Genomic DNA, 15946 nt, shown 5'->3' with positions numbered 1-15946 from the left:
ATGGGAAATCATACACTGTGAGTTTCTGTGTGAATATACAGAATATTCTATAGAGTTTCTGTAGAATATACGTAATCATGTATTTGGAGATTATGACTTATAGTTTATAGATTTAGCATAATTTATAACTCCCAATATTTTTCTTTTAGGAATTTCAATAATAAAGACTTTAAAAGTAGTAAAAAAAATGAAGAATATAAAATTTGCAACAGGACTAAAAAATTCTGATTCTCATTCCATGAAGCTTTTGCTTAAGAGCTGGAGCCACAAGCACTGCCACCAGAGCTTCTTACACATGCCTGGCACAATGACATCACAAAGAAGAAGGGTAAGGATCAGGTGTGAATAAACAGGTGTTATCCTCCCAAGATTGTATATTTTGGGGTTATTTTTTTCTAATCAACATATGCAATGATCAGAGAAACTGAAAAATATAGTAGAAGTAGTAGAGGTAGCAAAGGGAACAAATCTTTGAAAGGTGGCGATAGTCAGAAGTGTTGTAACAGAGTTGGCTAATGCTCTGTGTCTTTTCTTCTAAAAAACTGCAGTAACAAATGGCAGTTGCAAATTTAAAAAATTCCATCTCTAACAATTACTACATGTCCAGTCCATGTGCTGTGCTATGTATCAATGGCAACTAAGGTTAAGAATGACTTCTTCTCAAAAGCTTTCTTTCTTTTGGTACTGGGGATCAAACTCAGGACCTTGCACTTGTGAGGCAGGCGGTGGAACCACTGAGCTAAATCCCCGGCCTTCAAGAGCTTTCTCTACCTATCAGACAAATAGGTAAAGCAGGTAAGCAAGGGTGGAACTGAACCACAGCAGAAATTTAATCAGGGTATCAGGAAGTGAAAGAATGATCTGGTTAGCAGTAATACTGCATATGGATTTGAAGATGTTTCCGACAAATGAGTTCATTAAGAACTTTTGGTTTAGAAAAGCAAAGCAGGCCAGGCACGTAGCTCAGCGGTGGAGTGCCAGCCTGGCAAGTGTGAGGCTCTGAGTTCAATTCTTGGTACCAAAAAGAGAAAATGAATAGAAAAGCAAGGCAAACCATTAGTGAGAGAAATGTGGGCAACAGAATCAGCACACCATGGCTAAATCTCAGGTTTCACTATTTTCCACATCTGGCAATCTAAATGATATTGACCCTGTTTCTTCAAGTCTGCAAATGCAGGGAACAGGTTATCAAAGTAAATAAGCTGACATATACAGACACCTACCACAGGGCTTGGCAAGCTCTAAATAAATACTGTGCTCTTCAAATTAATTTTAATAGCTGTATGTCATTGTTGATCTCATTTAAAAACCACAGGAAACAAATACAAAATCAAAAGCCCAGATTCAATTATAGAATTTGTCATATTGTAATTACTTTGTGTGTTTCCCTGATAAACATTTTGAGGACAGGCACCACTTCTCATTAATCTTATATCCATTAGTACATAGCCCATGAAAAACATCAGTGATGCTCAATGTTTGTGGAATAAATACATAAATGAGCTACTCAAAGATGTACACTCTGAAGTCTTTGGTTTATTCATTGCATTTTGTTCATGAGTAATCCAGGGCAATCAACCTTATCTGTAAAGTATTTAGATATGCCTGAGAAGTATGGCAGCCTAACAGTCATCACCTCATATTGCTTAATTTGCATTTATGGAACAGTTAATGAGGTTGAAAGGGCACATAAATAATTTTAACTTGTATATAATTTCAGTATAGCTAGTAAATTCAGCATAGCTAGTCTGAATCTGTAACTCTGAAAACTAACTTTTTTAAATCAAGTCTTTTTTTTGGCACTCTGAAAGAGTACTGGACTATTTGATTTATCAGGTATTATCTGGTTGAGAGCTTTACTCAAGGAAATATTACCTTGGGGGAGGAAACACTTAAAATCCTCTGATAATAGTTCTGGCATTTTTCAAAGTAAACTTCATGCTGATGTATTTCAGAGACCTGGAATATTGGTCTTTTAAAATCAAACTCAGCCACACTTCACACTATGTATTATCATTTTCCTTCTTGATCTCATATTCCTGTCCTGCTCAATATGACTGCAAGTCATTCAAATAAACATTGCCTTTTCTTTTTAGTTTATCACCCCACCCTTGATTACCAAAGTATTCCAAGCTCCCTGTAGAAAATCAGGAAAGTAAAGTTACTAAGAAGAAGGGAGAAATAAAGAGCTTATAAAACCACCGCTCAGAGGCAATACTGTTAATACTGTTGGCGCATTCCCTTCTAGTCATCTGTGTATTTTTTTCTACTTGTTAATGTATGTACATATATATATACACACAGAATAATAAAATCTGACTTTTATGTAAAAGAAAATTTCTCAATAAAAATGCTGCCGAAATATTCTAATATATATTCTATTATATAGATATATCTTAACTTATTGAGCCATTCCTCAAATGGAGGGTATACTTTTTTTTCATTTTTTTCTCTTCAAAGTAACACTGCACTAAATATCTTTGATTATAAATATTTGCCTATACCTCTGCTTACTTTTGGGGGGACTTCCTAAAATGGGACTAGTAGATCTAAGAGTACAATTGTCTTTCCTTATCCATGGGGTATATGTTCCAAGATCCCCCAGTGGATGCCTAAAAACACACATAGTAAAAAGCCCTGTATATATGGCTAAAAGTTAACATAGATAGCGGTTGTTATGTATTTGTTAAATGAATGGAAGATCAACAAAAGTACTGGTCTGAATCTATAATCTAAAATTTTTAATTTATTTTTAAATATATAAAAAATGACTATAAAGAAATACATACACCAAAATGTTAACAGTATTGCCTCTGAGCTGTGGCTTTATGAGGTCTTTACTTCTCCTTACTACTTAGTAACTTTCTTCACACATGCACACACACACACACACACACACACACACACACACACACACACAGTTTTTTTCCTGTATGCACATACCCATGATAAAGTTCAATTTATAAATCAGGCACGGAAAGATTAACAAGAATAAAAATAAAACAGAACACTTATAACAGTACATTGTTAAAAAGTTGTATTGACTGTGGTCTTTCTCAAACTATCTTATAGATCTTATCAACATCAGCATGCAATTTATTTTCTTTCCTTATTGAGAATTTGTACTTTTTCACTTAAAGGAAGTACTTTATAGTTTATGTTTGGCACAGTCCAATTGCCAGCACAATTCTTGAGCTTTGGGGCCGTTATTAAGTAAAGTAAGGGTCACTTGTGCACAAGCATAGCACAAATCTGACAAGCTGAAAAGACTACAAATGAGAAAAGGGTGGGATACACATACAGTGTTGGAGAGCTGAGCAAAAGGATGATTCATATCCTGGGCAGGACGGGGAGGACAGCATGAGGTTTCAGTACATTACTCAGAACAGTGCTTAATTTAAAATTTATGAATTATTTATTTCTGGAAGTTTCCATTTAATATTTTTGGACCACAATAGACTTTAGGTAACTAAAACTGTGGAAAGAGAAACTTCAAATAAGGGAGGACTACTCTATTAACATTTTAAGATCAAATGTTTTCCAGAAAGGTTGAAACAATTTATATTTTCACAGAAGTGTATGAGTAGCTTCCTAAGAACTCCGAAGATTATCAGTTTAAAAAAATTTTTTTTTTAGATTTGGATTTATTTACTGGGGCTGGACTTTTTTCCTTCTTATTTGGCAGGCCAGAGTTGTCTAATTTCTATTATTTTATCCATTTGGATACTAGTAATAGCTTTATGTTTATCAATCTGTATGATCTAAAAACAACCTAAACAAGTATATTTTTCTAAAGAATTATTCCAACATTTTGGTACTATTGGTTGAATTATGCCAACTCTCCACTTTGCTTTTTGAGACAAGGTCTTGCTGTGTACTTCAGGCTGGCCTTGAACTCACAGTGATCCTCCTGCTCAACTTCACCATGCCTAGGATTACAGGCATGTGCCACCATGCCCAGCTCTTCACTGTGTATTATCACATAGGCTATGGCTTTGGACTGTACCATTACTTTCTTATTCATCTTATCCTAATTTAATGATTCTATAATTGCAGATAAAATAAAAGTCTTAAAACAGTCTTCTCCTTCTGTACATTGCAGGTAGTCTCTTCATTTGTTTTTGACTTGAAAAGTTTCAGAATTCTCTTCATACAGGTTCCTCACATTTTTTTGTTAATATTGGAGGTAGAGAGAAGGATAGGAAGAGAATACTGATTGTTAAGTCGCTAAAGTTGAATAAAATGTTCAACAGTAATTACAGAGAACATCTTTGCCTGAAACTTGTACAGGATAATACAAAATACGAATGCTAATTACTGGGATCTGGTCAGTTCCTTCTTCCTGAGGAGACAGAATACCTCAGGGTCATATGTCTTTGTTGACCTGTAGCCATAAGACAGCATCTACCACCTAGTCTAATTTCATACAGCCTAGGAGAAAAGGAGATTTAAACATATTCAGTGTGTTGCCCAAAGTCCTATGGGTAGTGAATGGGAAAGCTAGACTAGGTATCTGACTCAGAATATCTATGAAAATCAGTTTTCTTATTTATTTATTTATTTATTTGTTTATTTATTGACTGTATTGAGAATTGATCCTGGGGCTTCACACTTTTTAGTTTGAGACAGGGTGTCTCAGTAGATTGCTAAATTGTCCAGTCTGGGCTTGAACTTATGATCTTCTTGCTTCAGTTGCCCAAGGTGCTGGGATTACAGGCATGCACCAACATGGCTAGCTAGAATTAAAAAAATTCCAAGTCAATGTTTCTAACATAAATGAAAACACCTGAGTTATATAGCAAAGATTAGTGTTTAGTTAACATAGTAAGATATTTTCAAATTCAAAAAAAACTTTAATTTTACACCCAAGAGAATGCTGAAGTCACACAGATGAAGTAAACAGAAACATTAAGAATACTGGAGTGCCAGATGCCTGGACAGGTATTATATGAAGCTAGGAACAAACAGCTACCTGTAATGAACCTACCTGTAATAAGAGCATCAGGTCGGGACTGCTCTTTTCTCCAAGCAGGAACAAAAACTGTAATATCTTTGTGGCCTCTTTCCAAAAACCAATCCACTGCCAATTTTATTCCTCGGCAGGAAAATACTTCTTTATTTCCATGGCTGAAAGATTATTTTAGAATACTTAAAACACAACAAAACCTAAATTCAATTTAATTAATTCAAGTTTATAAACAGAAATGATCATATAATCACAATAGTAATAAGAGATTTGAAGTTTAAGGTGGAGTTGCATAACTCAGAATGGGATAAGGAAAAATTAATTTAGTTGGAAAATCAAGACCTGTGAGAAAAATTAAGAAAATTAAAATGATCATATGTAGAGAATAAAGAAAAGTGAGTTTTGAAATGTAAGGCTGTAAAGGTTAACTAGTCAGAATGATCCAATCTCTTTTTGGTCAGTGTAGGGAAAAAAGGGCTTCAACCACAGGAAAGAAGAATTTCAAATATAAAGAAGTCACATAGGAAAAAAAATGTAAAAACAGTGGCACGGAATACTTATGAATTCCAAATCCCTTTCTGTTTTCAAGAGTTAATAGTTATGAATTCAAAAAACTTTATTTTCAAGAGTTCTTATGTGTATACAGTATTTCAATCCAAATGATAAGTTATATAGAAGTGATATATGAAGATCACTAGGAGGCCTGTGTAAAATTACATTCCACATGCTCACTGAAAGGAAAAACAGCCACAATGCATAATTTCATACAACAAACACTTTCCATAACACCAAGTTTTTGTTCAACAATATTGTGTAGGACAGGATTAATGATGATGAAAGGGCATTCATTGGATTAGCAGTCTGAGTGCCTAAAAGAAAATGCCCAACTCAGAGTGTAATCATTCAATAAGTGTTTATCAAGCACCAGGCTCTGCTTACACAACTTAACCTCATAACTCAATATAACACTCATTCCAATCTCTTTAACAAAAAAATTCCTGCTCTGAATATAATTAGTTGCCTTCTTTTTCAGTCTGAGCTCTGAGGGCTCCATTTCTTACACATTTTTTTCTTCTATGAATAGGAAGGGCTGAATAAAATAATGTGGGTAAATGTCTTTTAAAATTTTAGCATAAATCAAACATTAGGCATACTAATATATTATTCTAGGGTCCCCCAGGAAGCACAAAAACCATCTAACACATGGAAATTATTTTTAGTACAAAGCAGAAATGAAGTCATTTGCTTTACAGATGTTGAAGGCTCAAATGCAGACTGCCTGTGGTTTCAGTCCTATCAATGGTTCAGAGCAAGATGAGAGGTGAAATCAGATGCATGCATGTATCAGAGAATGGGATAAGGAAAGGGTGAGTTTGAAGTCACATTTTCTAGGTGAGAACACTGCCTGAGAGCCTGCAAATGCTTCAGCAAAAGGTATAAAGTGATGATACATTTCATGGGAAACAATGAAATTTAATCAGTCTTCCAAAAAACTACAGAAAATGGTATCCCTTGAGAGAGCATATATAGCAAATATTCCTAAATATACTCAACTGCAAAAATCTTATTATAGTTTTACTGTACACCAGTGCTTTGAAATCTGTTGTATTATGCTTTCTAGTAAACTCATAATACTTGGTTTACTGAGAGTTGACAATTTAATTGTTCTGGCATTTTCTTTTTGGCAATTTCATTTCTTAAAGGCAACTGTCACATTCACTCACTCTAGATTTCCTCTATTTAAAAAAGCTTCCATAAAATGTGTATGAACAGTAGACCCCTTACATATAGATTCTATAGATGCTAAAACAGGAAGTTGAACTATGAGATTTCAAAATTAAAGGTGATTCTCATTATCCTCTCCTCTCCCTCCGCAAAGCCTTATAGGGAAAAAACAGGCATGATGATGAAAAATTGCACATGTGAATGGTAGACAGAAAAATATAAAGAGCCTGAGTTTCTGAGCTGATGGGCCCATATCTATGTCCAACCTTGTTATTTGAAAAAAAAATTCCCCCATTTGTTTAAACAACTATAGTCACATTTTCTTTTTGCAACTGAACACATCCTTAACTGCTACATGAAGCATATCAAAAATGAAAGAAAACTGGCACAGGGCCGGGGATGTAGCTTAGTGGTACCACACCTGCCTGGCAAGTGCAAAGTCTTGAGTTTGATCTCCAGTACTGGGGGAAAAAAAAAGAAAAAGAAAAGAAAGCTGGCACAGCTGTATCAATCTTAGTGCCTAAAACAAAAAGATTATTAGAGATAAAATGCTATTACATAATAGTAAGAAAGGAACAATTCACAGGAAGCCATAGAAATTCTGAACTCTATATTAGTAAGACAAAAGATCCCAGGATTACTAGAATAAATTAACAAATCCATTAAGCATACAAACATATTGACAAATGAAACAGAAAACATTTAATAAGAATTTAAATGATAGGAATATCAACTACAAGCTTGATCTAATGAACAATATCCTTCACAAAATTAGAAAAGGTGGCACATGCTTGTAATTCTGACTACTCTGATGTCTTAGGATTGCAAGTTTGAGGCCAACCTGGGCAATTTGGTGAGATCCTGTCTTTTTTCAAAGGGCCAAGACATATGTAGCTCAGTGGTAGAGCACTTACCTAACTTGCCACCAGTTTCGATTTTAAAGGCAAAGATATGAACAGTCAATTCACAGAAGAGGAAACCCAAATGACCAATAAACATATGAAAAGATGTTCAATAGTAGAGAAATGCAAATTAAAGCCAAAATGAGACACCATTTCACACCCATGAAATTGGTAAAAATAAAAGTCTGCAAACACCAGATGTTGCCAAGAATGTGTGAAAGTAGGAACTCATACATTACAGGTGGGAGTGTAAACTGGTGTAACTATTTGGGAGAGCCATTTGGCAATGTTTTATAAAAGTTGTAGGCATGCTTTCTTGAAAACATAGCAATTCTATATCCAGGTAGAGTAAAACCCTACAGTAATTTGAAATTACACTTAATGCAATTAGCAGCTGGCTTTTATCCTCTGCCCAGCTTTAGATTTTACATGGAACATGTTCATGTTTCTGTCTTCTACAGGGAAAGGGAAAGATAAGATGGGCAAATGGGGTGTACAAAGCTGTGATCCTTGAGTCTCCAAGATTTCCCCAGCTACCCCCCACCTTTGCCTCAAATCAGGTGAAAAAATGCATGATAACGAGGGAATCCTAAAATGGTTGCTGTTGTCTTGTAGTCACTGTTAGCCACCAAGAGTCAGAATTATCCTTAATAATATTTAAGCCTTAGCAGACAACCACCAGATAGCTCTAAATTGCAAATGGGACTTAGACTAAGAGAGATTTGGGGAGACTGAACTTAATCTAACATTACAGAAGCATGTTGCAGGATTTGACTAATCACATGTGCCAGATACAATATAACGGGCAACTCTAGGAGGTACTGATAAGAATGACAGTATCAGAGTAAGTTTGATAAAAGCATTATGAAAAACAGGATATCAGAGTAAGTACAATGTAGCTACTGATGCAAATGAACTATATGGTGACTACCAAAAGAGAACCACTGTTTTCATTCCTTATTGAGAGGAAAATTCAATAAAGATACGTAGCTACTTATGGGACATATGGATGCAGTCAGGTTTTTTCCCTTCAATATTAAAATTACCTAATTCTGTATTTGTAAATTAGATGTTCCTTTGGGGAACAAAATTTTTTTATCCTGTTCGGGTTTAAATCTAAAATGCCCCATAAAAGTTTCATGTATTCAGAGGTGGGCCTTTTGGTAGATGATTGCATCATGGGGGAACTACACTCATCACTGGACTAATCTAGTGATGAGTTTAGCAGCTGAATGTGTTGTTAAGAGGTGGGCCCTGGTGAGAAGAGGTGGGTCACTGGGGACGTGTCCTAAAAGGGTGTATTCTCGTCCCTGCCCCTCACCCCCACCCCACTCCAGCTGTTTCCTGGCCTCCAGGACATGAGCTTTCCTGCACCAGGTCTATTCACTGTGCTGTTTCTGTGTCTGAGCCAGCTGATCATGCATGAATCCCTCAAAACTGTAAGATGAATTAAACCTGTCTTCCTTTCGGTTGTGGGTGCTGGGTATTTTGTCCCAGCAGTGGCAAAGCTGACTAATAAATATTCCAATGATTCAGCAATAAGCATGGTAGGTATACTTTAATTGAGTTCTTTTGTTAAGTGAATTTGTTTCAGGGATTTGTAGCTACCTTGGATTAGGCAAGAGACCATGGATATTTGCTAAAAATGTTCCCTTCCAACTATTTTGGCACAATGTGATTAAGTTCTTAGGGAAAATTCTAAATCTACACTGACAACTTGAATCACTATTGAGCAAAGTGAGTAATATGAACTTGAAGTCCCTATCTTATTCACCATTGGTTAACAGTAGAAACATATCAGAAGCCCTGAATGTTGTCAGCGGGTCGCTTTCTTAAAACTAAAAGGTTTATTATTTTACTCTTTCATGTTTGGAATAGGTATACTTATAAAAGTCCTGCCTTACAATGGCCAGAGGAAGGTTTGTTTGAAGTACAAAAATAGGTGTATTTATAGATTCTTAGAAAAATTTCATTCAAAATAAAAGAATTATTGGTATGTCTGGATACTATTTTATATCTCAGGAAGTAAGGGAGAACTGGACAGCCACAATGAGTGAATTAAGTAAATGGAGGAAGAGATTAAGAAGAAATTGAGGTATACCTTGCAAGTGCAAAGTCCTGAGTTCGATACCTGGTACCAGAAAAAAAAAAGAAGAAGAAATTGAGGTTATCAACCCTTCTCTGCTGTTGCTCCATCTGCTGCTTCTACTTCTCAATCTGGAACCCAGGAGAGTAGGGTGACAATCTTTGGATGGATGGATGGTTATCAAAGGCTATTGGATCTAGCGATAACTTCCTCTTGGAAGGGGAAGAGTTGCAGCCTTATTAGAATGAATATCTGAATATGGACTCCATCTTTAAGACTCCCCTACATTTCACAAACGAAACAGGAGAGTAGAAATGATGAAGAGGAAAGAGTAACAAGTTTAAGAATGTGGATAAGAGACTCTAAAATTTAAGGCATTAGGTTTCTAAGTGGTTGCTCCGGTAACTCGGATAAAAGGGAAAGCAAAAGGAGTCAGTATACCAAACAGCAAAATAAAACTATAGTCCATATAATACACCTTATTTTTCAACTCAGTGTGAAGAATTTTGGTCCTACCCCCTTTGAGCTCCTGTAAATCAAATGTTTTATAAGAGACCAGGAGTTCTAAGAATATCATATGGGGTAAGATCACATAGGCCCTATTTCTCAGCTGATACTACCCACTTTAAAAGTTATTTTCTAGTGCTGTGCAAAGGTCTACAAATATTTGCCAAGGTATTTTGTAATGTGTTTTCAGCTTATAGACCTATGCAAGGGAGGTACTGCTGCTGTTGGCTATATGGACTGTTGCTTCTGGCTGACTATGGGAACAGGCAAGCCAGGAGTAAATTATAATACCACTCATAAAGCTGTGCCATGGCCTCAGGAAGCTAACTATCTCCTTCAACAACCTGCCTGCTTCTCTTTCCTTATTAATGTCTTGAGGCATTGCTAATGGCAGTCTTTGAAATCTTTCTGTAGGAGGTAATCTGGTAGAAATTGCAATGGTGCTGCAGATGAGCCTCCCATTGATTTTAACCAGTAGTTCTTTGAGACAATTTATTGAGGACAAATTTAACAGCACATCAAAATAGACTCTTAGCCAGATGTGGTGGCACATGCCTGGAATCCCAGAACTTGGGAAGCTGAGGCAGGAGGATCACTGCAAGTTCAAGGCCAGCCTGGGCTACATAGTGAGTTCAAGGCCAGCCTCAATGAGACAGTGAGACTCTGTCTCAAAAAAAACAAACCCCCCAAAACCCCCCAAAACCAACCCCCTCAAAAAACCCCAAAAAGCAATAAACAAAACAGAACAAAAAAATCAACAACGACCAAAAAGATCCCCCAAAAAACCAGAATAGACTTTCACTCTTCTCTACTTTTGTGACATACTTGTTACTGGCAATGCAAGCATAAATAACAAAGGTATTTAGATGGTAAAGACAGGCATGTTTCTCAGGTACTGGGCAAGAGCAATATAGTTTTGGGGAAAACATGGAGAAAGATAGAGAAGACAAAAAGAAACTTAAGACTGCAATGTTACTTGCCCAGTTAAAATTACTAACAATAGGAGCAAACCTCTTTGAGCAGACACCAACAGCTAAGAGTCCTCTTAAGGAAAAATCAAAAGGCCACTACTCTAAGAAGCAGGACACTGGAAAAAGGAAGGGACTGGAAGAGACTGAAGACTATGCAAAGGATGTAATCCAACAATGAAGCTTTAATACCTCCTCAGGAGACACTTCCTATCAGGAAATAGGATGGGAAGTAAATTGCAAATGATGCAAACCAATGATCAAAACTGGTATGAGGAGCCTCAAAGCTGGGAATGAAAGAACTTCATACACTGTTTGTGCTTCCTGCCTTATTTTTTTCCTGTCTTTTGATGCTGGATCTATGAAGTTTGCGATTTATCCTGACCTTACTTGTTTCACTTAGGCCCAGAAAAACATGCTATGGATTTCACTTGATAATCTTCTACTTTTTTTCTTCTCTAGTTTCATGCGAAAATAGGTCCTTTGTTTGAGAAGCACACCACTCTCTTATCTCCTAAAGCCATCTGTCTTGTGGGAAAGAGACCGAATGCTTGAACTAAGGTTTACCATATTCTGTATGCCAGGTAGAATGGTTTTGAAGCTTCTGGGAGACAAGGCACTTGAGCTGGTGAATGCATGCTTATTTATATTGATAGTATGTGCTGGGGGGTGGGGGAGTATTCCACGCTATGGCCCAAATTTAGAAGAACAGTAGCTAATATTAAAGGTAACCACACTATCACATGGGAAATAAATCACTAATTTGTTTCAGTTATTGAATCTTTCTGAACAAATTTCTGTAATTCACTGTAGAGCTCATGTTGGTCAGTAAGGCAAAATAAATTTGCAGGCAAGAGTGTAACATGGACTACTAAGATTTGGACTGGGTTAACTGGAGCCTTTTTACTTCTATCTGGGATGTCTACTCACAGTTTTGGACATATGGAAAACCTATGACCTAGAAAAGTGGAAAACAAGGGGAACTAAGATGAACACTAATCATCTTGACAAGTAAACATATTCTTCATAATATTTTCACCATATTTTCATTACTCTGTAAGTTATTTTTTCTCAATGACCTAACAGGATTATCTTTAATTTATTCATATTTACTAATGTAGCATATATGAAAAATACATAAATTCTACTTTTCTATCTTTAACAGAGAGGCAATTCCTGAGAAGTCAAAAGAATGCAGTGTTTGCTATATCCCTATTGCAACATAAGTAACTGTCACTGGAGAATAAAAATACATTTCCTTATTAATGCCTTCAAATTAGTAACCAATACTGGTTAATACATAGATTTTGTAATACAGAGAAAAACCCAGGGAACCACATATTTTAATGCAATTTATCTCACTCTGTAATCTTGAAGAGAGGACAATGGGCCAACCACTCTATCTGTCTTATCAAGCAAACGTAATTTCACATATTGTAATTTCTTCAATTTCTTATACATTACAAATACCATTAGCTAGGTTAACCACAGGACAGGAAGGGTTATTTTAGAATTATAACCATTGTTTTCCAGTGGTAAACATGAGGAATAAATGACAGCATCTACTAAAAAGACTGCCTATTTTTAAGACTTTCTATGATATTGAAAAGGAGAAAAAAAATCTTTTAAATTATTTTATTTCATCAAATTTCATTTTAGTAGTTTTCATAAAATGTTTATAAAGTAAATAAGAAATTAAAGGTACTTTTTAATTTTCTCCTTTATTTCTAAAATTTAAGTAATAAGAATATTACATGATCAAAGAAAAGCTATTCTTAAAAAGTGTCTTTATAACATCTACAATCTAACTATAGAAATTGTACTTGGAATGGCACGTTTTAATACTCCAAGTTGAGATGGCTTTTGAAGGATAGGCCAATAGAGTGAAAATAACAGTCGCTGGAACCACGCATAAGTTTAAGTCTTTTGTTCACAATCTTTCTGTGTGATACTGGGCAAATTCTTATTCTGAAACCCAATGTCTCATTTTTAAAATGAGGATAACCCTACCTTCCCATCTACCATATAGTATTGTGAGAATGGAACAAAGTATGTACCTAAAAACCCAGTAATATGCCTGACATATAGAAGGCTCCAACAAATATCAATTTCTTTACTTTCTCATGTGCTGAGTCCAAATGTTTAGAAAATGGAAAAATATTTGATTCAGAATGATGAAACCCATAAAATAAATCTTTGTTTAATAGGTTTAATCCCATTAGAGAATAAAGTAACTTTTAGAGCAGTAAGTTTGATGTATAGAGATCACTACAGATTTTGGTTTTCAAAAGAAACAATAATAAAAAAAAAGATAAAGGTAATTAGGAGACTTACAGCCAAATGCTTTTCTGTAACCTTCTATTTTTTTATTTAAATAAAAAATTTGACTAAGTTTGCTGTATGTTAAAATGTACTTCTATACAATATCCTCCATTGTAGGATTAAAGGATGGACTATAAAACTTCTAGGACTTCCAACAGGTCATTATATTAAGCCAATGGGTCTTAGTATCATGGTAAGGGCACAAGTTAGCAGGGTTATCTTATGTGAATAGAATAAAAAATATAAAGGTTAAAAAATATCTTTTAAAACTAGAAAACTGTGTTTGAATCTTTAATAGCAAAGCTCTTCAAGTTTAGATATAGTTAACTTATTTATATTAGAGAAATTCAGTGTATACTGAATGTTAATCACAAAATAACAGTAATATAATAATGTTAATAAGTATTTAAGAAACACTAAATTATTAATATAAAGCCTAGGTGCTCTTCAAATATTTGGTGAATTAATTTTATTTTTTCTTCAAAATTTAGGCCATCGTGGATATAGGAAAGTAATAGATTTTAATTTTAAAGAACTCTTCAAAAAATAGCTTTAAGGCCTTCACTAATTAATTTTTCAATGCTTAATAGTTGTTAAAAAGGAATTCTCCTATGTGCCTTAAGCAAGAAGTGTAGCCGACTACTACCTTCAACATGAAGTATAGAAGACAGCATTTTACTTTCTGTCATTACAGTCCAATTAAATTTCATACTTGAGAACTTGTAATTAATCCCATATTGCTGGCTCATGGGTATCTAGAGGTTTTTCTTTGGAATTAAATGTTCCTAATTGTTTACTTATTTAGGAATGCTTACTTTGTTTTTCATAGCTGCTCAATTTTATTGTTTTTTAAATCTCTTTTCCAATATAGCAAGATCACTGTGAAGCTAAATCTAGTTCTCAGAATGCTAAATACTAAACAGACAATCCAAACAGTAAACTCATGTGGTTATGGAACATAACCAAATCAATGTTTATCAAGTTGTGTTGCAAATGGAAAGTCCACGGTGTGGCACAGAAGAAGTTCTGGGGAGCAGAGTAGGGAATTTTTAAGTGGGCCAGAAAGTGCTTTATACACTTCCCAATTCAAATAGAACTCTGTTTTTGCTTGTTTTTAAATTTGTTGCTTTTAAATACTGGGTTTCTGTTCAAGTTCTGCAGGATTGCACTGCTTTAAGAGAAATTAAAAGTGAAAAATTGTTGATGTAGGTCAATGAAAATAGCAAATTACTACAGAAGTTTAATATAAAATAATTACAAGCCTCCAGTTGGTTATGAATATTCGGAGTATGGACAAGAGAGGTAGCTTTGAGAATTGGAAAGGGGTAAAGAGAAAGGTATTCTTCAACTTATAAGGTCCATGATTTGAGACAAAATGAGTAAGCTAATTAGAAAGCTCATCTAGATCCAAGTGGGTCACTGATCTGAAGATGACAAAGAAAAACATATCTACTAAGCAAATATACAAATTTTTATTACCAAAACTAGAAAGTAAGGACTCTATCTACTCTTTCCCATTTCTTATTGTTGGTAAAACTGTATCTTGTGATTAACTTTATATGCAGTAAGATTACTCTATATGCAATAAGAAACAGTTGCTGTTTTAGTTTACTCTTTAAATGAGCATATTGGAGATAATAGGAAAATTTACTGCCTACTAGTTTATTAAAATACATGATACTGATAACAACTAGTGGTATATACTTGAAGATATAGAGATATAATGGAATATATATATGTCTTTGTCAGGCCCCATATTGATATAATTAAACAAGAAAAACAAAACTAATTCTGAATCTTTGATTCTTCTCAGGGTCACTAAGGATTTTCTTTAAGAACAGTAAGAGAAATGAGGCACTGCCAACTAACCTGTAAGTAATAACTGTGACATTTACCTAACGGGAAATTAAGCTGTCTTTTATTTCATGTTATTTGTAGTAAGTTGGGGCATAAAAAACCATTTCATTGAGAGGCTGTTCAATAGGTAAACCACATATTTTTGTACTAAGTCCTTGAAATCTGGTATGCATTTTACACTTACAGCATTTAGACTTGACATATTTCAAGAGTTCAATGGCTATGCTACCAAGTGGTTACCATACTGTGTCATGTAGATCACATAATTTGATGTATGATGTATTTTTGTTGAAGGACTCAAAAACAAATTTTAATGAATTCTAGCAATTTTTAATTTTTCCTGTAGTTTAAACCAAATACACAGAGTAGATAAACAAGAAGATTTTTAAACTGTAAGTTAGTAGTATAGTTAAATTGTAAATATACAATATGACAACAAACTAACCAATCAACTAAAGGCAAATTTTAGAAGTTAGGCAAGATGGCCTTTAAGTAGGAAAAAAAATGTTCAAATGGGAAAAGGAACAAGGTGGGGTAGGGGGAAGCAAGGGCAAAGGAAAAAACAAGACAATAGAAGGGAAAAAAGGGAAGCTTTTGTAAATGGGATGGGGAA

At 34.8% G+C, this 15946-nt stretch overlaps 1 protein-coding gene across 1 annotated transcript in view; it reads right to left on the bottom strand.

Annotated features, from left to right (window-relative positions):
* Zc3h12c (zinc finger CCCH-type containing 12C) overlaps nt 1–15946 on the bottom strand; it is a 106829-nt gene that overhangs the window by 51921 nt on the left and 38962 nt on the right. The window contains exon 3 of the mRNA XM_021237702.2: nt 4988–5127. Coding sequence (XP_021093361.1) covers nt 4988–5127 — 140 coding nt within the window. The remainder of the gene's footprint in view (nt 1–4987; nt 5128–15946) is intronic.

Source organism: Heterocephalus glaber, unplaced genomic scaffold (assembly GCF_053883595.1).
Source record: "Heterocephalus glaber isolate CG9 unplaced genomic scaffold, H.glaber_assembly_v1.0 deba00001429, whole genome shotgun sequence".
Taxonomy (NCBI): Eukaryota; Metazoa; Chordata; class Mammalia; order Rodentia; family Bathyergidae; genus Heterocephalus; species Heterocephalus glaber.
This window is presented reverse-complemented; position numbering and strand designations above follow the sequence as displayed.